The sequence below is a fragment of the Crocuta crocuta genome, unplaced genomic scaffold (genome assembly GCF_008692635.1).
Source record: "Crocuta crocuta isolate KB4526 unplaced genomic scaffold, BGI_CrCroc_1.0 scaffold45, whole genome shotgun sequence".
NCBI classification, from domain to species: domain Eukaryota; kingdom Metazoa; phylum Chordata; class Mammalia; order Carnivora; family Hyaenidae; genus Crocuta; species Crocuta crocuta.
In genome coordinates, this window is record NW_027530544.1 from 2,448,248 (window position 1) to 2,473,992 (window position 25,745).

Here is a 25,745-nt window from a genome sequence, read left to right on the forward strand (position 1 = left end):
CTGCATCTTTTTAAAATAGGAAAAATTACCAGTCTGTGCTAGAGAGTGAATCATCGTTAGGCGTCTTCTAACCCCTAAAACTTTATGGCTGTAAATTCTCTTTGGCTGAATCTTCCAAGGTCCTTCAGAATCAAGTAGAATGAATACATGCTTGCAAGTAAAAGACTGTTTTGATTCTCTCTTGTACATTTCAAATCCACAGGAAACATAAGAGATCAAAATCTAAACAATAACATAGGCAGAACTCACTTTCTTATCAGCTCAAGACATATTCCTATGGAAAATACCACAAACTCCATGTCAATTTTTCTAAATTTAAATGATAACTAAATAATAAGATACTGCTATTTAGCATTAACACCACAGAAATTCATTTTAAAGGTGCTCATGTACCTTGTTCTGCTACCAGGGCCTTGAGCTCTCCCAACAAATACTTCACGGTTCTGGCTTTTTCGGCACTCTGGTTCACATTTTTTGCCTTCTGTACATCCTTTATTCTTGAATCTCGCACATGTATGTTTAAATCCTTTCCTTCACTTGGGACTTCTCCAATGTGTTCATTGCCACATCTCTCTTCATTATGGGACAGGAAAGCTGGTGGTAACAGAGTGGGGCTTTGGTGTGTCTGACTGTCTGGATGAGAATGCAATAGATTCATATATGTTTGAAAACACTTTACTAAGTCTGGCTCCTTAGGAACTTCGTGTTGTGGCAGAACCCCATTAACGAGACCCGGCTGCTGGAGGCGTGCAATAGCTGGTCTGTCACTTTTGGGCAGGTTGCGTGGAACTCCAAGACCAATATGGAGGGAATTCCGTAGAACATCAGCACAGTTCATAGAAACAGTTTTACCTTGCGATGCAAACTGGTTGTCACCATCAGTCTGAACTTCCTAAAGATAAGAAAACAAGGTAAGTCTTCAAAAATGTGAGCAATGACTTGTAGGAATTAACTATAATGAACTCAAACTAGAAATATTAGAAAATGACTTTTGTAGGATGGAGTTATAGATGACCAGTGAGGAAGCCAGATTTCCCCTCTCCACAATATTCTCTTTTTTTCAAGCTTATTAATTAGTTCGCTCTGCAATATGGGAACATTATAAATCCATGACTAAAATAAAGTCTTTACAAATATCACACATGGTTGAAAGGCATCAAAAATCAGTCCACCTTGGGACTAAAACAAACTCCCACATTAGGAAATTGCATTGCAAGAAAATAAGCTCAAACATGCAAAAAGCTTTTGCACAAACATGTTCACAGAAATGTTATGGTAGTAAAAAGTGACTACTTAAATGTCTACCCATAGGGAAGTAATTACATAGACCACAGTATATCCACTAACCATTCACTTATTAAAAATTCACAAAAGGTATATATTAATAGAGAAACACATTCACAATAAAATGCTAAATAAAAAAATAGTACATAAAACTGCATATTTCATTATGAACATATTCCTAAAAGAAAGTAAACTTAAATAAAAACCAGAAAAAAAACCCAGAGAATTAAATAATTAGAAAGTGCTCCGTCAATATGTTAACAACAATTGTGCTTAAGTGGTATGTATGAGTGATTTCTGTTTTCTACTGATCTTTTTCCCTCCCCCCGCCACATTGTCCATAATGAATAGGTAAAACATTTCTAGTAAAAAATAATTTGAAAAGATAATTAGTATTTACATCCTAGGACATTACAATGCAATCAGTAAATTCAAATTTCTCTCTTAAGGTGACAGTTTGTGAAAGCAAATAATTATTTGTAGAATATATAAAATGTACCCACAGAATGAACCATTGGAAGGCAGGATGGATACTGAAGTAACTGGACTGGGGTGGAGGTCGATAAGCCATAACTAGAATACGGAGTTCCCTGAGACTCTAAAAGGTAAGAGGGAAAAAGTTACCACATCTCATACTGCTTTTACAAAAAGCAGGCAACTTAGAGTTTATATTCATGCTTTTTAAAACATCATTCATACTAACCAGAACCAGACATGGTATGGCAATGTACAGCAGGAATTCCCTCAGGGTTGTTCTTTGAAGCCGAGTTATTCATCACTGACATCTGAGTCTGCACATGCTCACAGAGGGCTTGGTATATTATCGGTGAATACATTCTATAATGATCCTGAAATGACCAATTCTGTGGTATATTTGATGAGTCTCTCTCACTTCCAGTAGAAGTTTCATTAGATATACATTTCTTATTATCTGAAGATACTAATGTGGAAGAAGGAAAATATTCTTGAAACAGGATTCCTCAAAAACTTTTACCATAAAATATGAGGGAAGAAAAAGATTTTCAGAAATAGCTCAATTCACCATATACTTTACAGAAGGGCTTTACTGCTATCACCCCCTAAAGAAAATCACCTCAAATTCTCTTTTAAAAGTAGTTAATGAATTTTGTGAGCTCTCCAGTCAAAAATTATCTATACTACGTCTTTAAAGTCTCTATTAAATAGTACTTGTGAAATCTCTCCTTCAATTATAAGACCCCTCTTTAAGGGTGTTATTTCTAAAATCCAATAAAACTCTTTCACCTTGTTTCTTATCCAGTTCATGCTCTCCGGGGAATACGGAATAGGAGAGACACAATAGTCTGTAACAATTTTAATGCTTGGACCATTTAAAAAAAATCAGAGCCCTGAGATCAAGAATAAAAGTGTGCTTAATCTAGACAATGGGCCCTCAAAGAAAATATTAAGCTGGCATTTAAAGTTTCCAAAGCCTGACCACAACCAACTTTTCCCACCATCCTCCCAATAACCCCAACTCAAATTTCTCATTCCAGTCAGGCCAATTTACACACTCAAAAAGCTTCTCTCACCTTCCTATAACATTACTTGCGATGAACAATTCTTCCAATTCAATTCTACCCACGCACCAAGGCTCATCTGAAGGCTTCCCTCTTCCGTGAAGCCTTTTCCAATCATTCTACTCCAATGACTGCTCTTCACCTTCCCAGAGCACATAGTGTCTATTATGAATTATATGTCACTTGCACATTGCACTATATTGCTTATCTTCCATTCTCTCGTCTATCTGACTAAACTATAAGCTTCTTTAGGCAGGGCTGTATTTTATGTTTTATTATTTGCCCCCATAGAGTCTCATTATTAGTCTACCTACTATGTAGTACAAGGGAGAAACCTGGAATTAATAAACTAATACATGAAAAACAATGTTTTCTACATAGCACTACTCTAGAGATCAGTATCAAGATCTATTTCCCTAATAAGACCCCCTTCACAAACTTTTTCTAAAAGACTGAACAGAAAATGAGTGTTCTTGGTAGACCATTGGTTATCAGGGTACAAAATAAATTCAGAAAATATCTAGCTTTTGGCATAGAATATATATATATATAGCTAAAAGTTACTCAGCTAGTAACTGTTAGAGCTTGTACTCAGGTCTGGGAAAAATGTTCACAGGAATAAATCATCTAAAAAGGAAGTGTACCCCAAGTCTAAATAGAAGCATCTATTCTATGATACAGCAAATGTTCTCCCAGATGTGAGTGTTCATGGCTACCAAGAGATGCTCATACAAGGATGTTCACAACAGCTGTATCTGCAGTAGCCAAAAATGATAACATCCAAATAGCCATGAAGTGGATGGTAGTTTATCCATAATAGAAATGGATAAACTGTGGTATACTCATATAATGGAACACGATGCAGCAATGGAAAAGAACAAATTACTGATATATTCAACTGCCTCTATGAATCTGACAGACATAATGAGTGAAAGATGTTAGACACAGACTACAAAGTATATAACTGCATTTATATGAAGTTCAAATATAGGTAAAATTCTCCAAGATATCTTGAGATACAAGTCAGAAAAGTAGTTCCTTAAGGATAAGGGTAGGTGGTGGTGAGGATGATGACAGGGCAGAGCATGGGAGGGTGCTCAACATGTTCTGTTTCTTCATCTGGGTAGTAACTATATGGGTGTATACATATGCAAAAATTTATCGTTTGTGCAAATGATTTACGCAAGTTACTCCTCAATTGTTCAAAAAGTGAAGTTTTAAAAAATGATATGAAATTCTCCAAATATATATAGATTAAAAATAAAAACACTGCCAAAAGCATAAAACATGTCAAACCAAAAAGTTAAAGGCAGATTAAATATAACTAGTGAAGATAGAAAAAATATCTAAAGAAAAAGACTACTTATTATTTGACTATGAAAATGCATGAGATAATAGATGCTTCTATTTAGACTTGGGGTACATTTCCTTTTCAGATGATTTATTCCTGGGAACATTTTTCCCAGACCTGAGTACAAGCTCTAACAGTTACTAGCTGAGTAACTTTTAGCAAATTACTTAACCTCTCTTGGACTCTTCTTCCTCATTGTAAAAAATACTATAATAGAAGTATCACCTACTTCTAGCACATAGTAAGAACTGCTGCAAAGTCTTAACTCAGACAAGTAAATATTTCATATTCACAAATATTCCCATCTGATATCAACACTATACTTCTAAACATGTGCCCTCTGAGGTGATTAAAATCAAAAAGAAGTTATTCTTCATTATCTGAATAGATGAGCAACAGCAAACTGGTTAATGAACGTTTCTGCAAAAAAAATTACTTCCTATTGGAAATACAATTTTATAATAAGTGGAAAAGTATCTCTAAAATATTTTTAGCTTTGAAATCTAAGATGGTGGAGGGTGAGATCACAGGCAGCCCATTGGCCATCCTCTTACTGGTCTTCCTTTCCTCCTGATTCCTGGGTCTCTCTTCTACACTTGAATTTTCTTTGGTCCCATCCAAGACAGAATTGCATGGTTTGATGAATTCTAGATTTTACACTTAGGGGTCTCAAGCATTGGCTCTCATTCACCTTCTTTTCAAGGAGTGGTTTTCACAATCTCTGATAAAGCTGAGCTACAATATTATGCCTCTGTATCTGCTAGAAGGTGTCATCATCCAACATAAATTAATAAACTTCAAACACATTTCTTAAAAAATCAAAGCCTTATAATTAAAATGACTTAATTTATTCCTTCAACTTAGTTTATACAAAACTCTACTGATAATGCTAAAGATTTGTATTTAAGAGACAAATCTTAAAGCAAATTATTCAAGACAAGTTAAAAATCATAAATTGATATAAGAGTTTGCATTTAGGGGTGCCTGGATGGCTCAGTTGGTTAAGCGTTCAACTTTTGATTTCAGCTCAAGTCATGATCTCACAGTTCATGAGTTCAAGCCCTGCTCCAGGCTCCATGCTGACAGTGCGGATCCTTCTTGGGATACTCTCTCTCCTTTTATCTCTGCCCCTTCCCTCCCCCTACATTTAAATTACTACTAATTTTAAAATTAAAGCAACAACAACAACAACAAAAGAGCCTGTTACCACACAATACAAATAAGATCTATTTTCTTGCTCTTGCTCATTACATCAATGCACCCTACATGAAAATGTTACCTAATGGATTAGGATGACAATATGTCTAACTGGTGTCAGTTGATAACTAGAACTCATGAAAGGGAGGCACTCATTATTCAGTCCACAAGACTTTAGTCCTTGAATCCTAGCTTCTGTACAAGACCTACTGCTTGGATGTACAAGCATTGTCCAATGGTAAGATAATTTCTGCCACACAAATATAAAACAAATAACCACTACAGATAAGAGCTGCTGGATGCCTATTATAATTTGAAATATGTAAAAGAACTCCTACCCCTAATGGGGGCAATCAGTGCTCAAAGTATTCTCCCTGTAGCAGTTTATTTCCCCAAGATAAGGGCAGCAATAGATGTATATTGCTGAAAGCAGAGCCATGTGCCCATAGCATTTGACAGTTATGAAATGTAAAAAGTTGCTTATTAAAAAAATGTTTTTTCTTTAAATGTCAGAAGCACTCTCAAGAAACTCAATGCATTTCTGGAACTGCTTTTCTGCCTCCTTACTCCTAGTCTGCATAAAGTGGGTGAGCTTGACCCCAGAGACATCCAATGATCAGGCAGATTCCAGACAGAAGGTACATAAGATCACACTCCAGAAGATGGTTACTATCTTAAAATTAAAATAATACACAAGATACTACTTAACATGCTGTAATAAATTCCTTAAAATTCTAGAGTCTGAGGATCCAGAATGCCACGTATCTCTCATCTGCTCCTCCAGATCCATCCTCTACTTGTTACCACACTGCTCTCCCTGGGATGTTAACCTATATGGATTACACTGTTAAGACACAGTCCTCATGGGTCTCTTGTGCTCCTATGTGTCTTGCTTAGTATACCAAGGAAGTAAGACCTTAACCTAAACTCTTACCTGGACCATTTCTCAGGGTCGTGTTTGTACTGAATAAACCTTGAGGGATAAGGTAACGCTTCCCTGAGACAAGTGCTCACTACCAAAGCAATGGATTTCCCAAGCTCAATGTTCCTCAGCCGAAATAAACCTCTATGATGAGCAGCATCCATCTGGGTCTATCACATCATCCTCATAGGAATTGGTAGTGATGGGGAAATAAGCTAATATACATGTTGCTTACTTTATTTTCTGTGTGAGTAATAAAGTCCTTTGTCTCTGACCTAGGAATCTTGTGTATCCTGCCAGCATCCATGACATAGTAAGGCTAACTTATTAGCCTGTAAGAATAAAAATCAAATCCCAGACTTGATATACATCAAAAGGGTTCCAGTGGAGTCTGACCCACTGAGAGCCTCAGCAGTACCAAAGAAAGAAGCATAAAGTCAGAGTATTTATTCCCAACCCCCTCTTTGAAGGAAACTTGGGCCAGCTTTGTTCCTTAACTGAAGCTCACAGCTCTTCTCATGGCAGCCTACTCTAAACAATAGTATCTGGGTCCCAGTAACCTCTCCCTAACCTCATCTCTTAAGGCCTCTGCTCCTGCTGCTTGCACTGGGCTAGCATAATCCCTTGTGGTTTCCCTATACCCCACTCACACCTTTGTAAGGAGTTCCTCTGTAAATAAGCCCTCCTTGAATTATCTTAGAGTACTGCCATCTGTTTTCTGTTGCAATTCTGACTAGTAAGCAGTAAAGCTTGGATCCAGCAAGTCGCTACCATGGCACCACTGTCAGCCACATACATTCCAAATGAGAGTTCCCTAAGGAAGAATGCCCCGGACAAGAAAGAACCTGCCTTGAGAAAAAAAGAGGAGACTAGAGGAATGAGCAACTGGTGCTTGCATTCCTTTATTTGTCCACTGGGCCCCAGTAAACATATCTCTGCTTTAAGAGTTTGGACCAGGGGTTAGCACACTTTTCTTTAAAAGGCTAGAGAATAAATATTTTAGGCTCAGCAGACCAGATGGTCTCTGTCACAATACTCAACTCTATTGTTGCAGCACAAAAGTAGTCATAGAAAATACATAAATAAATTAGCATGGGTGCACTCCAATAAACCTTTATTTATACAATAAACAACAAAACATTACTTCTAAAATAAACCAGACTATACTATGCTGATCCCTAGTTTAGACCAGTGTTGCCCAATGGAAATATAATGTAAACCATATATGCAATTTAAAATTTTCCAGTAGCTGTGTTTAAAAAGTATAGATAGGTAAAATTTCAATGTTTTATTTAAATCAGTATATCTAAAATATTAACATTTCAACAGGTAATTAATATAAAATTTTGAGATACTTTTGCATTAAATCTTTTAAACCTAGTGTATACTTTACACAAAGCACATCTCAACCTGGATGCAAAATTTTCACCAGAAATATCTGATCTGAATGTAGATTTAATAAAATTGACAGTTGAAAAAGTAGATTTATACATCAAAGTTATTCCAAACATACTTAAAAGTTTTCTAATAACTGGCTCAAGTATCTGTTTTCAAATTAAATAACATTTGCAATTCAGCTCCTTGGTTGTACTAGCCATACTTCAAGTGCTCAGTGGCTGCATGCACACAAATACCTTCTTGAACAGTGCAAGTCAAGATGATATGAGGCTAAAAATGACTACCCTCCAAGAATAGTAGTTGTTCAGTTCTCTGCCTTAGTTTTCCAACTCAGGACATTCTGGAACTTTAACCTCTACTCCTATGAATGCTCTACTCTCATTTTCTCAGCCTCTTTGCCTAGGTCCAGGTCTCTTAATATCTAGGTTGCTGTGGATAACTTTCTAAACTTTTCTTCTTGCCTATGCTATTCTAATCATGCACTGCTGTGATATTTTTGGCCTGTCTGAACCACAGAACTAGCTAGTCTCATTCTTGTCTATCTGAATTCCCATTGTGAATTTTTTCATCTCCATTTTGGGCTAACTTGGTCTATAGGCCTCCAGAGGGGCAACATAATCAAAACTTGTTTGTTCTAAACTGTTTGCTGAATTCTTACACTTTATAAAGTCAGCGAAGTTAACAGGGAAGGTATAAAATATCCTTGGCTACATTCACCATCAGTGGAAGGCTCTCTTTCCTTCCTTACCTATCCAACTTGGAATTTTACCTTCTTAGGTACCATGTATTCTAACTGTGCAGCTCAACAAGTTGAGTTGTTAAACCTACTTAAGATATATACACATAAAATGATTTTAAATCAATTAGTATCTATAAGTATGTACATGAAACACAACCAATTTGTGGTTATCTATGGAAAGAAGTGGCAAGGAGAACAAAGAGAACTCTAGATAGCTCCCAAATGTCATTCTGAGTTTGAACCTTTTCTTCTACAAAACCCAGTCACTTTTTCCACCTTTCTTCTTGGGAAAGTGATAGTAAACAAAGCAACTACCCAGCAATTAGAAGCTGAATAGAGAAAGAGAAGCATATGCACACATGTACTCCCGAATAACCATATGTTATTAAAAAGACCAACTGCATAATCCCCATAATTTGTCAAAACCCTCATAATTAAAGATTGTATATATATATTAAAGTTTTTATTATTTTTTAAGTAATCTCTATATCCAACATGGGGGTCAAACTCACAACCCCAAGATCAAGAGTCGCATATTCCACTGACTGAGCCAGCCAGGCACCTCAAAGCTTATATTTAAACAAAAATTAAAAAAGGGGGGGGGGCGCCTGGGTGGCTCAGTCAATTAAGTTTCTGATTCTTGATTTGGGCTTGGGTCATAATCTCATAGTTTGTGGGAGCAAGTCACGCGTTGGGCTCAGCACTGAAAGTGTGGAGCCTCTCTCTCTCTCTCTCTCTGCCCCTTCCCAACTTGTGCGTGCTCATGTGCACATTTTCCCTCTCTCAAAATAAATAAATAAACATCAAAAACAAAAAAAACAAAATAGAGAAGATACTTACAAATTTCTTTCCAGATTCCTGAAGGAACAGGTTTTTCATGTCCTTTCTTTTTAGATCCAAATCTTTTGCCTTCTAAAGATCTGGGATTATATCTATTTTCTGAATATGTTATTTCTGAACCTATTAATAATTCAAACAAAACTTCATTTGCATTAAGAGAATTACTTTAGAAAAGGTATTAGCAAAAAAAAAAGGGGGGGGGCATTTAAAAAATTAAAAAACCTGAATCTTCATTTCTTAAAATGTCCCGCAGCAAGGAAGCACAACCATCAAGCCCTTGTACAGTTTCAGTCTGTAAGGAGAAACTCATTTAGAAATTAATATATAAAATTTTAGCACAGAAAAAAAGCAACAAATTATGTAGTTTTGAAACTTCTTTTAGAAACAATTTATTATTGGTAGAAAACGTCTTCAAGCAAAAAGCCTTCATATGTCCTTAAAGCAATTAATACTTATCCTCTGAACTTTTATTCCTGCTTTTTAGCTTTTACCTGAGGACTAACTAAGATAATGTATATTGCAGGGGTGTCTGGGTGGCTCAATCAATCTTCTGACTCTTGATTTTGGCTCAGGTCATGATCTCACAGTTGGTGAGATGGAGCCCCATATCACGCTCAGCACAGAGCCTCCTTCGGGAATCTCTCTCTCCCTCTCTCTGTCCTTCCCCCGCTCTTGCTCTTGCTCTTTCTCTCAAAAACAAATAAAGATTAAAAAAAAAAGATAGTGTATTTTATCTATTCAGTTTAATCTTACCTGACTTTCTGAGTCAGAATGGATAGGATAGCCAGAATCTGCATTAAAACGTGATATCTTTCTTAAATGGGTCCTAGAAAACAAGTTCATTAATATTTTCACAAATACTGCAAAATTTGTTTCCAAAATATATTAGTAAGTAATCATTTTCTTCCCAGTAAAGTTTAGATAAGGAAGCTTGTCCACAGGATAGGACTTACATAAGATTTTATAATGATTACAAAGAGTATTAAACAGTAACATGATCAATATGGGTAGATATGGAAGGTTCCTCCCCAGAGTCTGTGAAGGTAGAGACCTATCTAGTTTTCTGAGGTAGGTAAAACTTAGTCCAGCCCAAAGACTCAAGAAAAACTCTCTTGAGATTTTCTCAAGTGGTGAACTTCTTTAAGTACTTACCCTTTCTTTCCATTTGTCAACTTAGCAGGCCCAATGTGTTTTGCTGAAGATATCACCTATGATATAATGCATTATAGTAAATATACAAATATTTTTCTATTATATTCTCAATAGGCTCTCTTGACCGAACCTGAAATGCAGTTTCCTTTCTTTTTGTGATAAAAAACCATAATGAAATTTACCAGTGTAGCCACTTTTTATTGTACAGTTCTGTGGCATTAAATACACTCAGTGACATTAAATATATCCACCGTTGTGCCTACCATCCATCTCCAGAACTTTCTCATCTTGCCAAAGTGAAATTCTGTACCCATTACATACTAACTTCCTATCCACTCCTTCCCTTAGCCCCTGGCAACCACACTTCTATTTATGGTCTTTATGAATTTGTCTACTCTAGGAAGCTCATATAAATGGAATCATGCAGTTTGACCTTCTATGAATGGCTTATTTCACTTAATCTAATGTCTTGTAATAAGTGTCAAAATTCCCTTCCTTTTTTTAAGGCTGAATAGTATTCCATTTGATGTATATAACATGTTATTGTTTAAAAAGGTGATATATCCTACAAATCCATTTTCAATTGAAATCAATAAATTATTTGTTCTATGTAAAATGTCAAGCAAACAGGACATATATTTGTTCCTTATATTTGTTCTGTTTAAGCTGAAAACAAAGCAGAAGTACCTACTACAGTTAAGTTTGTACTACTCTCAATCTCTGAACATGTTCTACATTCCCTAGTCTTCAAAACATGTGAGTTAAAGATATAGCAGAGTTTATAATTCTGATTCTATTCATTCACTTTATTTACTTATTTAATCTAATTTATTGTCGAGTTGGCTAACATACAGTTATACAGTGTGCTCTTGGTTTTGGGGGTCAATTCCCGTGATTCACCACTTACATACAACAACCAGTGTTCACCCCAAGTGCCCTCCTCAATGCCATCACCCATTTTCCCCTCTACCCCACCCCCCATCAACCTTCAGTTTGTTCTCTGTATTTAAGAGTCTCTTAAGGTTTGCCTCCCTTCCTCTCTGTAACTATTTTTTTCTCCTTCCCTTCCCCCATGGTCTTCAGTTAAGTTTCTCAAGTTCCACATATGAGTGAAAACATATGATACCAGTCTTTCTCTGAATGACTTATTTCACTTAGCATACCTCCAATCCCATCCACGTTGCTACAAATGGCAGGATTTCATTCTTTCTCATTGCCAAGTAGTATTCCATTGTATATATAAACTACATCTTCTTTATCCATTCATCAGTTGATGGACATTTAGGCTGTTTCCATAATTTGGCTATTGTTGAAAGCACTGCTATGAACATTGGGGTACATGTGCCCCTATGAATCAGCACTCCTGTATCTTTGGGTAAATTCCTAGTAGTGCTATTGTTAGGTTGTAGGGTAGTTCTATTTTTAATTTTTTGAGGAAACTCCACACTGTTTTCCAGAGTAGCGGCACCAGTTTGCATTCCCACCAACAGTGCAAGAGGGTTCCCATTTCTCCACATCCTCACTAGTTTCCTGTTTCCTAAGTTGTTCATTTTAGCCACTCTGACTGATATGAGATGGTATCTCAGTGTGGTTTTGATTTGTATTTCCCTGATGATGAGTGACGTTGAGCATCTTTTCATGTGTCTGTTGGCCATCTGGATGTTTTCTTTGGAAAAGTGTCTATCCACATCTTCCGCCCATTTCTTCATTGGATTATTTGTTTTTCAGGTGTTGAGTTTGATAAGTTCTTTATAGATTTTGGATACCAACCCTTTATCTGATATTTCATTTGCAAATATCTTTTCCTTTTTTTTTTTACTTTCTTTTTTTTTAATAGTTTATTGTCAAGTTGGTGTCCATATAACACCCAGTGCTCATCCCAACAAGTGCCCTCATATACATGAGCTTATATTACAGAAAATCAGGTAATGAAAATTACTCAGGATAAAAGCACCCTGCAACAGTAACTATCATATTGACACATTTTCATCAAAACTTTTTTGTAATTTTTATTCTGAAATAACAGTACAAAGAATTTCTGTATACATTTTTTCCAGATTCCCCAACTGTTGACATTTTACTACATCTGCCATGTTCTCTCTCAAAATATATGCAAAAAACAAAATATATACAATAAAAATATATAGAAATAAAAAGATTAGTGGTTTTCCTGAACCATTTCAGGATATGTTANATATATGATACCCTAAATATTATATTAAATATTTACTCCTAAATATTTCCTAAGAACAAGGTCACTTATATAATTATCAAAATCAGGAAATTAACATTGATACTGTATTATAAAATATACTTTATTCTATTTTATTATAAAATATAGACTATATTCACATCTTGCCAATTATACTAATACTATCCTTTATAAAAAAAAATTCTGGTCCATATCCAATGCAGGATCATATGTTGCATTTAATTGTCACACCTCATTAGTCTCCTTTAATCTGGAACAGTTCCTTGGGTTATCACTTATTGTGTTTTATAAGAGTACAAGCCACTTATGTTGTAGAATGTCCCTCGGGAAACTCAGACTTGTCTGATGTTCCCTCATGATTAGATTCAGGTTGTGCATTTTTGGCAGGAATACCACATATGGGAAATTTTGTTCTTCTTAATATGAGTAGGCATATGGTATCAGTTTGTCCCATTACTAGTGATGTAAACTTTGATCATTTAAGATGGTCTCTGCCAGGTTTTTCACTGTAAAGTTAGTATTTTTACCACTGTATTAGGCAATTAATGGGGAGATACTTTGAGATGATGCAGACTTCTATTCATCAGATTCACCCAGTAGTTGTAGCATCCTTTGATGATTGCCTTAATCCCAATTATTTGTGAAATGGTGATTTGTGTAACTTACATCCTCCTTCTATAGTTATTAGTTGGCATTCAACTGTAGGTAATCACTTTTCCTTTGTTGTTTGTTAGTATGGACTCAGTGATTCCTATGTTATACAATGGATTATGATCCATTATCATCATTTAAAATATTTTGATGCTCCAATTGTCCCAGATTCTGTCAGTGGTAGTCTCTTCAAAGTGGCTTCTGTATCATTTTAACATGCCCCCATTATTTTTTGAGCAATTCCTTACTTTCTGTAACATGGTCCTCTGGGCTCATCTTTTGTTGTTGTTGTTTTCATTGTAGTAATATGTAACATGAAAACTACTTTTTAAACAAATTTTTAAGTGCACAACACCACACAGCTGATTACTGGCATGATGTTGTACAGCACGTCTCTAGAACTTACCTATCTTGTATAACTGCAACTTTATATCCAGTGGATAGCAACTCCGCCATTCCCCATCCCTCCAGCCCAGCCCTTGGCATCTACCATTCTGCTCCCTGCTTCTAGGAGTGTGACTACCTTAGGTCCCTTATGGAAGTGGAATAATGCACTGTCTGTCCTTTTGTCTCGCTTATTTCACCTAGCATAATATCCTCAAGGTTCATCCATGTTGCATAAGGCAGGATTTTTCTTTTTGAAGGCTGAAAAATATTCTATTGTGTGTATATAGCATATTTACCCATTTACCTATCAACAGACATTCAGATTGTCTCTACATTCTGGCTACTGTGAATAATGCTGCAATGAACAAAGAATTGCAAGTATCTCTTTGAGATCATGTTTTCAATTCTTTTGGATGAAAACCCTGAAGTAGAACTTCTGGATCATATAAGAGCTGTTTTTAATTTTCTGAGGAACTATCATGCTGTTTTTCATAGCAGCTGCACCATTTTCCATTTCCGCAAAAAGTGTAAAAGGGTTCCAATTTCTCCACATCCTCAGCAATGAAAACAGCCATCCTAAGAGGTATAGGGTGTTATCTCACTGTGGTTTTAATTTGCATTTCCCTAATGAATAGTAATGTTGAGCACCTTTTCATGTGCTTATTGGCCTTTTATGTATCTTTTTTGGAGATAGGTCTATTCAGGTCCTTTGCTCATTTTCTAATGAGATTATTTGTTTTTTTTGCTATTAGGTTGTAGGAGTTCCTTATATATTTTGGGTATTAACCCTTTAGAAGACAGAGGGTTTACAAATCTTTTTTTCCCATTCCATAAGCTGCCTTTTCACTCTGTTGTTTCCTTTACTCTGCAGATGCTTTTTATTTTGATGTATCCAGGCTCATCTTATAATTTTCCTGCTTCAGCTGTGGAGTTGAACATTCCTCTAAGAAGTCATGGTTCCTTTAGTGAATGATATTTAGAAACCAGATCTAGACACTAGATTTTGCTACTGGGACTTCCAATCTTGTCCCATGTGGATTTTCTTAGTCATAATGACTAGCTAGTTGCAAAAAAGTAAATCTTATTTTTAAATAGTTTTCCATATTAACATACCTTCAAAAAATTTTTAATGGTTGTATAATATTTCCTTGAGTGGAAGTAATATAACATGTCCTTGGGTTGCTTCTATTTTTCACAACTGAAAAACAAGCCTGAAAAAAACCTTTCCATATACAGAAAAAAGTATTTTCATACTCAGGATTAAAAGCTTATTTATTTGGTGAAAGGCTATTATTCATTTAATAGCTCTTGATACAAATTACAAAAACACTCTCAAAAAGAAGGAGTGTCTCAAATCACAACGCATGAGAACATAGTTTTGCTTTATCTCACATTTACTTCCACTGGATATTATCATTAAACTTCTTTTCTTTGCTATTTGAGAAAAATATAAGCATTTTTTATAAGTTGTATCTCCTACTAACAGGTGCAAGATTATACTTGAATATTTAGAGGTACCAAAGTCTGTCATTTCCGTTTAATCCACACCCTATGATTTATTACTTCTGTGCACTAGGAACCTAAATTTCAAAAAGAAGGCTTGTTCAAAGTCATACATCTAATTAAACATAGTGTAATGTTTAAAAGGAGGGGCTTTCAGACCACCTATGTGGGTCTGAATCTTGCTCCACTGCTAACAAGTTTTATAACTGTAGGAAAATTATTCGAAGTCTCCATCCTCAATTTTCTCATCTATAAAATGGAGATGATAACAGTATCTACCTCATAAGGCTATTACGAATATATAATGAATTAGAAGTACTTTTGGAAAAACACTTAAGAATAGCATCTACCACACAAGTGCTACATCAGTGTTAGCTATTCTTATCATTAAGATGGTAGTAAACTGTTTTTACAGGGACCAAATTTTGTTGCACGTTTATGCCAAGAGTGAGATAGATGTTGTATCAAATTCTCTCATGTAATCCCACCCCCAGCCCCAATTCTTTGAGGCAGGATTTTATACCTATTTACACCTATTTTACAGCTCCAGGAAAGGAGGCTCAGAGAAGTAAAAAGCACTTTGCTTAATATCACTACCACAGTAGTGGCAGAATTGGAATGTGAATCTTGCAGGTGACCTTGATTACAAAAACCATGTTTTTCCCCCTTGCTGACTGCACATATTCTGAGTTCATTCAATGTAAGAGAAAGATCTATAAGGGTAAGGATGGTCAGGAAGCACTCATGAAGAAAGTCTTGAGCCAGTCTTTTTATAAAAAGTGTAAGATTCACATTAATGCTCAAGAGAGTATCATCGGTGAGTTGATAAATGGAGATTTTAAAAAAAGAGAGACGTGGATATATTTAGAGGATAAGATCATTCTAGGTAGTGAGTCTGTGTGAGAAATAGTTGATTCATTACCTGAAAATCTACTATATGCTAGGTGCTGTCCTAGGCCTCAAGGATATAGAGATAAATTGTGTAGAAACAGAGGTAGATACATTAGCAACGTCTCTAGCCTCAGGAGCAGTTTAATAATAGTACAAAGCACAAAAGGGGGCGGGGCAGCATGGAGCACCCAAACAATGAAGATGTGAGAGTGGTAGGGAAGGCTCTTGAGCTGACGGAAAAGATAGAAAGTGGAGGTAGAGTGACTTCCAGGCAGGACAGAAAGCAAAGTGCAAAGGCATGGAAGCACGAGAGGGCACGGGGCGTCCACGACACTGCAGAACAAACAGGTGAACAGGGTTGGATACACTCGGAGTGCGGGCAGGTCTGGTAAGGCATGCACTCGGGGGATCCAAAAAAATCGGTGTTTGCAAGCCAAAGAACTGAAATTTTACCTTGAAAAAGAAGAGTTCGTGCCGATTTTTAAGCAGAAAAGTAAATCATTCATTTACAACGAGGGGCGTGCTTTTGGAAAGAATAAGGCTGTTGGTGGGGGCACTAACTGGGAGACTTGAGTTTTTACAAGTAGTAGTAAAATATCAGCAATTGTGACGGAAGACCAGAAAATAGCAGCACTTGGTGGAATAGCCAAGAACCTAGATTTGATGCAACAATATACTGAGCCTTGGAGAGGTTAAGTCACCCTACCCAGAGAGGAGGCTGGCCTCGAACTCCGCGCCCTACACCAAAGCCAGCGCTCTGGAGGACTACGATTAAAACAGAACATACATCTATATACAGTACGGCTGTGTTAGGATGTTAAGACTGGGTGTGTCCCCCCCAACTGCCCTCACTCAGCATTTCTAACGCCGCCCGCCGCACTGTCTTTGCTTTTATTTTTTTCTGAGTTTTGCACTTCTCCTGGCCCTTGCCCCTTCGAGTCCTTCTACACCCCCGTAGTGGACGCTTCAGGTCCGCACCCCTCACCTGGCCCGATCGAGATCCGGACCTGACCATCTCTCGCAGCCTCAGAGAAGCCCAGACGGAGGAACGTACGGCCAAACGATAAAAAGAAATTAACCGCCGTGAACTCCCGACTCCCCTTGGCCCGCCCCCCGAGCTTCCGCTTCCGGCAAGGAGCCCGCCGAAAGCCGCGCCTCATAGTTTCGTGAGTGCTGCGGAGGCCTCTCAAGTACTCCCAGCGCAGCATTCTGGGCTTGCGCGATAGACCCCTCCCGGCGCCCGGCTCGTGTCGCATGAAGTCGGTGGGAGAAGTCTACGGACGCCTGCAGGCCCGCGGGGCGGAGCCGGGCGGAGCGGGGCTGGGCCCTGCCTGCCAGGCGGGGGANCGCTAGCCTGAATGACCTGGGAGAAGAGGAGATAAGGATTCGCGAGGGAGAGGACCGATAGACTTCAAAAGGAATTGGCTTGGCTCGGTGTTCTCTGTGCCATTTTGAATGATTTTGGTTTTGATAGTCAATAAAAATCAATCCTTGGTCTGGTTATCTTTGTCTATCTGATGGCAATTTCAAAATTATTCACTGTGGCCCTTGATCTCAGAATGGTTCTCATTAGTTGGGATCTTGTTTTATTTCAATGCATAGCTGTTTACTCTTCATTCGAGGTAATTACTGTTAATGAAGAATGATTCAGTATTCTTACATTATTTAGCATGCTTCATGATTTTTAATGGGAATTAGTCTTTGGTGTTAAAGACATTGAGTTTGGGTTCATGTTTTAAATCGCATTGGGGAAAAATTAAATAAGCCAACTAATCACATTTTTTAATAGGAAGAAGAGCTAGGTTTTGAAAATCTTAATTACAATTAAAATAAAAACTCAGAAACTAAAGTCATATTGATTTTGGGAAACTGGGCATTTAATAAATTTAGCTTTGTATTGAATTAGACTTGAAAACCTCTCCCATCTTCATCCTTCTATAAGTGTTTAACACATTTACTTGAGATTACAGGTTTTTTTCCTTAAATTGACTTGATTTTTAGAAACTTAGGTTTATTTTTCTTAATACATGATTATTTTTGAAAATATAGATAAGAAGTTAAAATCACCCATAATCCCAGAGAGTACTGCTTTTAGCAGTTTGGTGCATTCCCTTCTAGACTTTTCCCAACTGTGTATATATTTATATATATATATATATTACAATAGGATATGATGCATATTGCTGTAATGTGAATGTTTTAATATGTCATCAACATCGCTTCTCAGTAATTTACAATTACAAAATGGCTGCCTAGTGTACCAGTTTTCTACTGTTTGGAATTTTATGCTTCTCCCCTCCTTTTTGTTTATCTGGGTTTTTTTTTTAGTTTTTCTTTTTTCCCCCCTCTTTTAAATTTTTGAGGTAGTCGCTTCCAGGGTTTTTTGTTTTTATTTTCTCAAAAATGTTTTATTGTGGCAAATTACACAAAACATAAAATATACCATCTTATGTGGTTTATCTATACCATGGAATACTACATGGCAATGAGAAACAGTGAAATCTGGCCATGTGTAGCAACATGGATGGACCTTGAGGGTGTTATGCTGAGCGAAATAAGTCAGGCAGAGAAGGACAAATATCATATGTTTGCATGTATAGGAGGATTAGGAGGAACTTGACGGAGGAACAAGGGGGAGAAGAAGGGCGGAAATGGTGGGGGAAAGGGAGCGAGGCAAACCATGAGAGACTCTTGAATGCTGACAAAAACTGAGGACTGATGGATGTGGGTGGGAGGGGGGGATGGGCATGGAGGAGGGCACTTTGGGGATGAGCACTGAGTGTTATGTGGAAACTAATTTGACAATAAACTATTTGTAAAAAAAAAAAGAAATGATAAAAAAATATATATACCATCTTAACCATTTTTCAGTGCACAATTCAGTGGTACTGAATACATTCATAATGTTGTACAACCATCACCACCATTAGCTCCAGAACTGTTTTCATCTTGTGAAAGTGATATTCTATCCCCATTAAGCAACTCCCCATTCCACTCTCCCCAAAAGCCCCTGGAAACCACCATTGTACTTTCTGTCTCTATGATTTTGACTAAGTACCTCATATAAACAAGATTACACAATATTTATCCTTTTGTAACTGGCTTATTTCACTTATCTTTAAAAGTTTGTCCATGTTATAACATCTGTTAAAAGTCCCTTCCTTTTTAAGATTAAGTAATATTTCATTGTGTGTATATAACACATTTTGTTTACTTATCTCTTGATGGACCCTTGGTTGCTTCCACATTTTAGCTATCATAAATATTGTTGCTCTGACCATGGTTGTACCAATATCTCTGCTGGACCCTGATTTCAATTTTGAAATATTCAGAATTGCTGCATCATATGGTAATTTTATTTTTAATTTTTTGAGGAACTACCATACTGTTTTCCACATGGATGTACCATTTTATATTCCCACCAACAGTGATAAGGGTTCCAATTTCTCCCCAGCACTTATTTTCCATTTATTTTGTTGTTCTTTTTTTGGTTTTGGTAGTAGCCAAACCTCATCCTAGTGAGTGTGAGGAAGTATTTCATTGTAATTTTGATTTGCATTTCCATAATGATTAGTAATGTTGAACATCTTTTCTCATGATTATTGGTCATTTGTATATGTATTATCCCAGTACAACACTGTTTTTATTACAGTTGCTTTGAAATAAGGTTTGAAAGCAAGTTTGAAATAAGGAAGTGTGAATCCTCCAGCTTTTTGCTCTGTTTCAAGATTGTATTGGTTATTCAAGGTCCCTTGAGATTCCATATGAATTTTAGGAAGAGTTTTTTTTTTTTTTTATGTCTGCAAAAACTGTCACTGGGATTGTGATAGGGATTAAGCTGTAAATCTCTTTGGGTAATATTGACATCTTAACAATATTAAGTATTTCAATCCATGAACATGGGATGTGTTTGCATTTATTTATGTTTTTAATTCCTTTGAGCATCATTTTGAAGTTTTTATTGTACAAGACTTTCACCTCCCTGATTAAGTTAATTCCTGGATGTCTTATTCTTTTCTGAAGACTAATGTAAATGTAATTGTTGTCTTAATTTCCTTTTCAGACTGTTCATTAGTTGTACAAAAGTGCAATCAATTTTCATGTGCTGACTTTGTATTCTGTTACTTTCTTGAATTCATTTATTAGTTCTAATAGGTTTTTGGTGGAAACTTTAGAGTGTTTTACATATAAGATTACATACTCTCTGGACAAACATTATTTTACTTCTTCCTTCCCAATTTGGATTGTTTTATTTCTTTTTCTTGCTTAATTGCTCTAGCTTGAACTTCCAGTACTATGTTGAATAGAAATGGTGAAAATGGGCATTCTCGTCATGTTCTTAATCTTAGAGAAAAAGCTTTCAGTCTTACCATTGAATATGATGTTCACTGTGAGGTTTTCATATATGGATTTTATTATGTTGAAGTAGTTTCCTTCTATTTCTATTTTGTTGAATGTATTCATCATAAGAGGATGTTGTTTTGTCAAGTGCTTTTCAGCATCAGTTGAGATGATCATGTGTGTTTCCCCCCTCCATTCTATTAATGTGGTATATTATATTGATTGCTTTTCATGTGTTGAGCCATCCTTGCATCCCAGGAATAAATCCCACTTGATTATGGTGTATAATACTTTTAATATAGTGATGAAATCAGCTTGCAAGTATTTTGTTGAGGGTTTTTACATCAATATTCATAAGGGATATTGAGCTGTAGTTTTCTTTTCTTGTGGTGTCTTTGGCTTTGATATGAGAATAATGCTGGTTTTATTAAATGTGTTATGAAGGGTTTCCTCCTCTTCAATTTTTTGGAAAAGTTTAAGAATGGTTAATATTAATTCCTCTTTAAGGTTTTGGTAATATTCACCATGGAAGCCCTCAGGCCCAGGACTTTTCTTCGCCAGAAGATTTTTAAAAAGCTTTTTTAAATGTTTATTATTTTTGAGAGAGAGAAAGAGACAGAGAGCAAACAGGGGAGGGGCAGAGAGAAGGGAGACACAGAATCGAAAGCAGGCTCCAGGTTCAGAGCTGTCAGCACAGAGCCCCACGCAGGGCTCAAACTCACAGACCGTGAGATCATGACCTGATCTGAAGTCAGCTACTCAATCAACCAAGCCACCCAGGCGCCCTTGTCAGGAGATGTTTGATTGAGGAGTCAATCTCTTTATTACAGATCTAATCAGAATATCAATTTCTTCATAATTTAGTCTTGATAGGTTTGATTTCTGGGAATTTGTCCCATTTCATGTAGGTTATTCAATATGTTCATAGTACTCTAATAATATTTTTATTTCTGTACAATCAGTAGTAATGTCCCTACTGTCATTTCTGGTTTTAGTAATTTCAGACTTTCTCTTTTTTTCTTAGTCCATCTAGCTAAAGTTTTGTCAACTGTTGATCTTTTGAAAAATCAACTTTTGGTTTCATGGATTTCCCTAATATTTTTCTATTCTCTATTTTATTTATCTCTGCTCTAATCATTGTTCTTTCAGCCAGCTTCAGGTTCAGTTTTTGTTGTTGTTTCTTAGCTCCTTCAGTTGTAAAGTTAGGTAGCTGATTTGTGATCTTTCTTGTTTTTAATGTAAGCGTTTATAAATTTTTCCCTTAGCACTACTTTCACTGTGTCTCATAAGTTTTGCCATGTTCTGTTTTTGTTTTCATCAATCTCTAAGTGCTTTCTAATTTCTCTTGTGATTTCTTTTTTGATCCGTTGGTTAGGAGTATGTTGTTTAATTTCCACAAATTTGTGACCTTCCCAGTTTTATTTCTGATATCTAACTTCATCCTGTTGTAGTTGGAGAAGAGACTTTGTATGATAACCTGTGTTTTTAAATCTATTGAGACCTAGTTTGTGACCTAACATCTGGTCTATTCAGAAAATGTCCCATGTGCATTTGAAAAGAATGTGTAGGCTGTTGGATAGAATGCTTGATATATGTCTGTTAGATTTATTTGGTTTGTTGTGTTGCTTAAGTCCTGTATTTCCTTATCTTCTGTCTAGTTGTTGTATCCATTATTGAAATTGGGGTATTCATGTCTCCAACTATTATTATTTGGCTGTTTATTTCTCCTTTCATTCTGTCAGTTTTGCTTTATATATTTGGATGGTCTGTTATTAGGATTATTCAGGACTCAGCCCTTTGAACCTGTTATGGAACTTTAGGTCCCTCTAGTGTCATGGTTAGTGACTCTGCTTGACAGTGCTCTAATTTAAAACATTGGATCAATGGCTTTTCCAATTGGCTCACTTTTGAAGTGTGAAAGTGTCTGTTCATGTTAACCCAATTTCAGTTTATAGAAAACAACCAAAGTTGCAAAACATATGAAAATCTAGAAACACAGTTAAGATTTATAGCCAGGATACAAGATTCAAAAAGTAAGAAGCTGTGGGCTGGATTTTAAATTAAATGTTGGAAGTATGAGCTGGGTTCTGCTTAGAAAGATCTGAGACTACCCTGTTGCTTTTCCTCAACCATTTAGTGCCTTCTGGAATTATCTCTACCCAAGGGTTCTTAACCTTTTTTGATCATGTACAATTTTGAGCATTTGCTAAAAGCTTTGTATTTTTTCCCCAGAAAAATGCTAATGTGCACACTTAATATATATATATAGTGTTATCAGAAACATTCAGGAGCCTCTCCAAGGATTTTAGGTTAAGAATCATATTCATACCTAATTCAAAACCAGCTTTCCACATGTGAGTGTCCAGCTCCTTCTATTGTAGGGCACTGGCGATCTTGGATGTTGGTTAACTAGGGATGGCGAGGTGTCTGATTGAATAGTGTCAAGGAGAGAGAGGGCATGAAGCACAGAGAAAATGGAATTGAGCCATAATCTTTGCATTTCCCACTGAAGCTTTAAATGTATCTGCAGTCTTCACTTTAATCAAAATAGCTTCATTTGGGAAAGAGAGAGCCCACTTCTTTTTCTTTATAAAATCCTGATTTTATTGCTTCCTGAATGTTTTTCTTTTTAAAGGAGAAATATAAACCATATGTTACAGGGGTCTCAGTTTGACAGCTTAACTGAGGTCATGCTAGGATTCAGTTATTTCTGGCTATGATAGGAAGGTTAATAGAAAGTATCTGACAGGGGTCTGTTGACATCAAGGACAAAGAAAGCCCCTTTGGAACGATGTCATCACAAGGAAGAAACCATTGGTTTGGGACAACGTGCCAGGTTTGAGGGTCAAGTGTGATTTTAACACAGCACGCTGTCACTTATTGCCCTGCTGCCCCTAAGGAGTTGTGCCTGAGCCAAGGAGAGAAACAATAGCAGTTAAAATGCTAAAAAGTATCTTATGAAAATCTCTGTCAGGTATTGTAGCAGATGTTGGTGGTACCCCATGCAAATGCCTTCAAAAGCTGCTTCTCGTGCTCACCTAGGACTTCCTACCTGTGAGCATTTTCTTTTTTTGCGGCAAAAGGAGCAAGCTTGGACCTTAAGCCAGGCAAGCTGGAAATGCCAGTAAGTTAATGCCCCTGGAAACAGCCCTCAGTCAATGACAGAGGAGAACTGGGTGAGGAAGCAGCGGTAGCTGATGTTGAAGAGCCTCCTCATCCCTCAGATTGGGATAGTTCTAGGATGTGTTTCACCCTGTCTCCCAGCGTCCTGCAGCACAGCTGGGCTTTCGGGATAACTGGCCTGATAACACACTATTGGCTTTCTTTCCATCACTATATTGCTCTTCGTACTCCCTCTCCACTGTTCCTGAAATCGCCTCCCAGTAAACTATTTGCACTCAAATCCTTATCTCAGAGACAGTTTCTGGGGAGAGACTACGTAAAAAGGCACCGAGCAAACAAGACAGCATAAGGTTGGAGTCAGACAGGCCTGGATTCAAATTCCTTCTCACCAGTGTCAGTGAACAACTTAATTTCTCTAAGTCTCTTTCTTCATCTATAAAATGGGGAGGACAAAACTGACTTTACAAGGTCAGGCCATAAAGAAAATTTATATAGAGTGTTGTGCATAGTGGCTGCACATAGTAAGTGCTTAATACATGTTCCAATGATCACTGATAGAGTATTTATAATATTGTTACTACACCACAGCACAGGTCGAGGCCAGCTGTTTTTCACCTTTGGGATGACTGCTGAAGTAGGTTGATTTGGCAGATGTGCTATAGAGGCTGTCTAAGCTTAGTGGTATCAGTGGCTTAGAGGAAGCATTAACGCAGTGAGCCAGGGCAGGAGAGGAGGAAAATGGCAGACATCAAGTTTAGAAGAAAAACTAGTGGCACTGCCGGCTGTGCTTAGTTTCAGTGGATGGCTACAGTACCATCAGTGACTTCATATCTGGGTCCAGTATTCACTGTGGGGTTCCAGTTGCCTTACTCTTGACAGATTATGCTCAGGGCTCCTGAGGTTTAGTTTCTAATTTCAATCCATTTTCTCAAACATGCAAAGCCCCCTTTTGCTTCCATTTAGGACCTTAACTTGCCTTAGGGCCTTTCAAATTGGGGCTATTCCTTCTATTCCCCTTCACTACTCACTCCCAGGCAAGATCCTGTTTGAACCCTTTGGTCACAATAAAAGAGAAGTGGAGAGAATGAGGCAGGTTAGAGGACTTCACACTCATACCCTCATCCTAGTTCATTAGGGTGCGAGGTCTCACCTGCAGGGCTTCAGCCTTTCCCAGCAGCCTCAGGTCCAGGAGCAGATAGACATGATAGGTCACTTTGGCTAAGATGGCAGACAGCAGGGACAATTGCTTGCTGCCCACCCCTGCAGGTGCAGCCAGATGACCATGGTGGGGAGAGTATGTTTCAGCTCCTTATTATTTCACTCTAGGCCAAAATAAAAGGCCTACGGTGTCGTCACTTCATAATCTTCTTTTACTTATTTAGATTCTAAATAGACACATTTCTCCCCAATTCAGTAGAAAAATATGTGTATATGAAAAGGCATGCTAACCTGATTCTCACACAAAAACAACTTTTAAGAGAGAAGAGTATTACAGAAAGAAGGAATCCGGCAACCTTGGCACACCTGGCCTTAAGAACAACAACCCTATAGCCTGTTCATCTCATTTGCTTCCTGGAAGAAAGAAAAATCTTCTAGTGACCTTGTCAGAGGTCTTAAACTCATGCAGGGCAATTCTCCCATTTTATCTGTATATGATGTCAGAAAAATCTGCTGACAGTGACACTTTAATACTGACTTCTGAAACATGCTATAGTACATCTCAGGGTGACTTCCATTAAAATGATTTAAGTTCATGTTTGTCTTCATGTTAGACAGTGAGCTCCTTGAAGGGTGGAATTAAGATACGGTTTATTTGTATACTTCCTAGGTGGAGTTGCCAGGTTTAGCAAGAATACAAAGTGAAACAAAACAAAAATACTAAAAATTATTTTTTATCCAAAATTCAAACATAACTGAGTGTCCTGTATTTTGTCTGGCAGTCCTATTCTTCACATAAAGGTAACCTCAGTAAATGTTGGGGAGTGAGCAAATGAATGAATGACGAGCATCATACCAACAAATGGAAAACTAAACTGGTAAAAATGTGGATTGACCATGTAAAAGATACTCATCTAAGTTATGCCTACGAATCACAAAACATCAAAACTGTTTCTGGTTAACATTCTACCTCTGAAAATCTGACAGCCTGGCTTTGACTTGAGATACATTTTCTATCCATGCTTCGTTAGCCACTTTCATTCAGTGTCCACATGGGA

At 37.0% G+C, this 25,745-nt stretch overlaps 1 protein-coding gene across 3 annotated transcripts in view; it reads right to left on the minus strand.

Annotated features, from left to right (window-relative positions):
• CCDC14 (coiled-coil domain containing 14) overlaps positions 1 to 17,153 on the minus strand; it is a 47,636-nt gene extending 30,483 nt beyond the window's left edge. Inside the window, exons 1-8 of one of the 3 annotated variants that reach the window (XM_077767622.1) lie at positions 17,051 to 17,153; positions 10,422 to 10,477; positions 10,023 to 10,095; positions 9,492 to 9,561; positions 9,270 to 9,410; positions 1,988 to 2,224; positions 1,788 to 1,882; positions 394 to 892 (exon numbers count right to left, since the gene is read on the minus strand). In XM_077767622.1, coding sequence (XP_077623748.1) covers positions 394 to 892; positions 1,788 to 1,882; positions 1,988 to 2,224; positions 9,270 to 9,410; positions 9,492 to 9,561; positions 10,023 to 10,095; positions 10,422 to 10,477; positions 17,051 to 17,080 — 1,201 coding nt within the window. In that variant the 5' untranslated portion in view covers positions 17,081 to 17,153. Of the gene's footprint in view, positions 1 to 393; positions 893 to 1,787; positions 1,883 to 1,987; positions 2,225 to 9,269; positions 9,411 to 9,491; positions 9,562 to 10,022; positions 10,096 to 10,421; positions 10,478 to 17,050 lie in introns of those variants that run through there. The other 2 variants (XM_077767621.1, XM_077767623.1) reach the window with 2 other exon arrangements.
• Between the last annotated feature and the right edge of the window lie 8,592 nt (positions 17,154 to 25,745).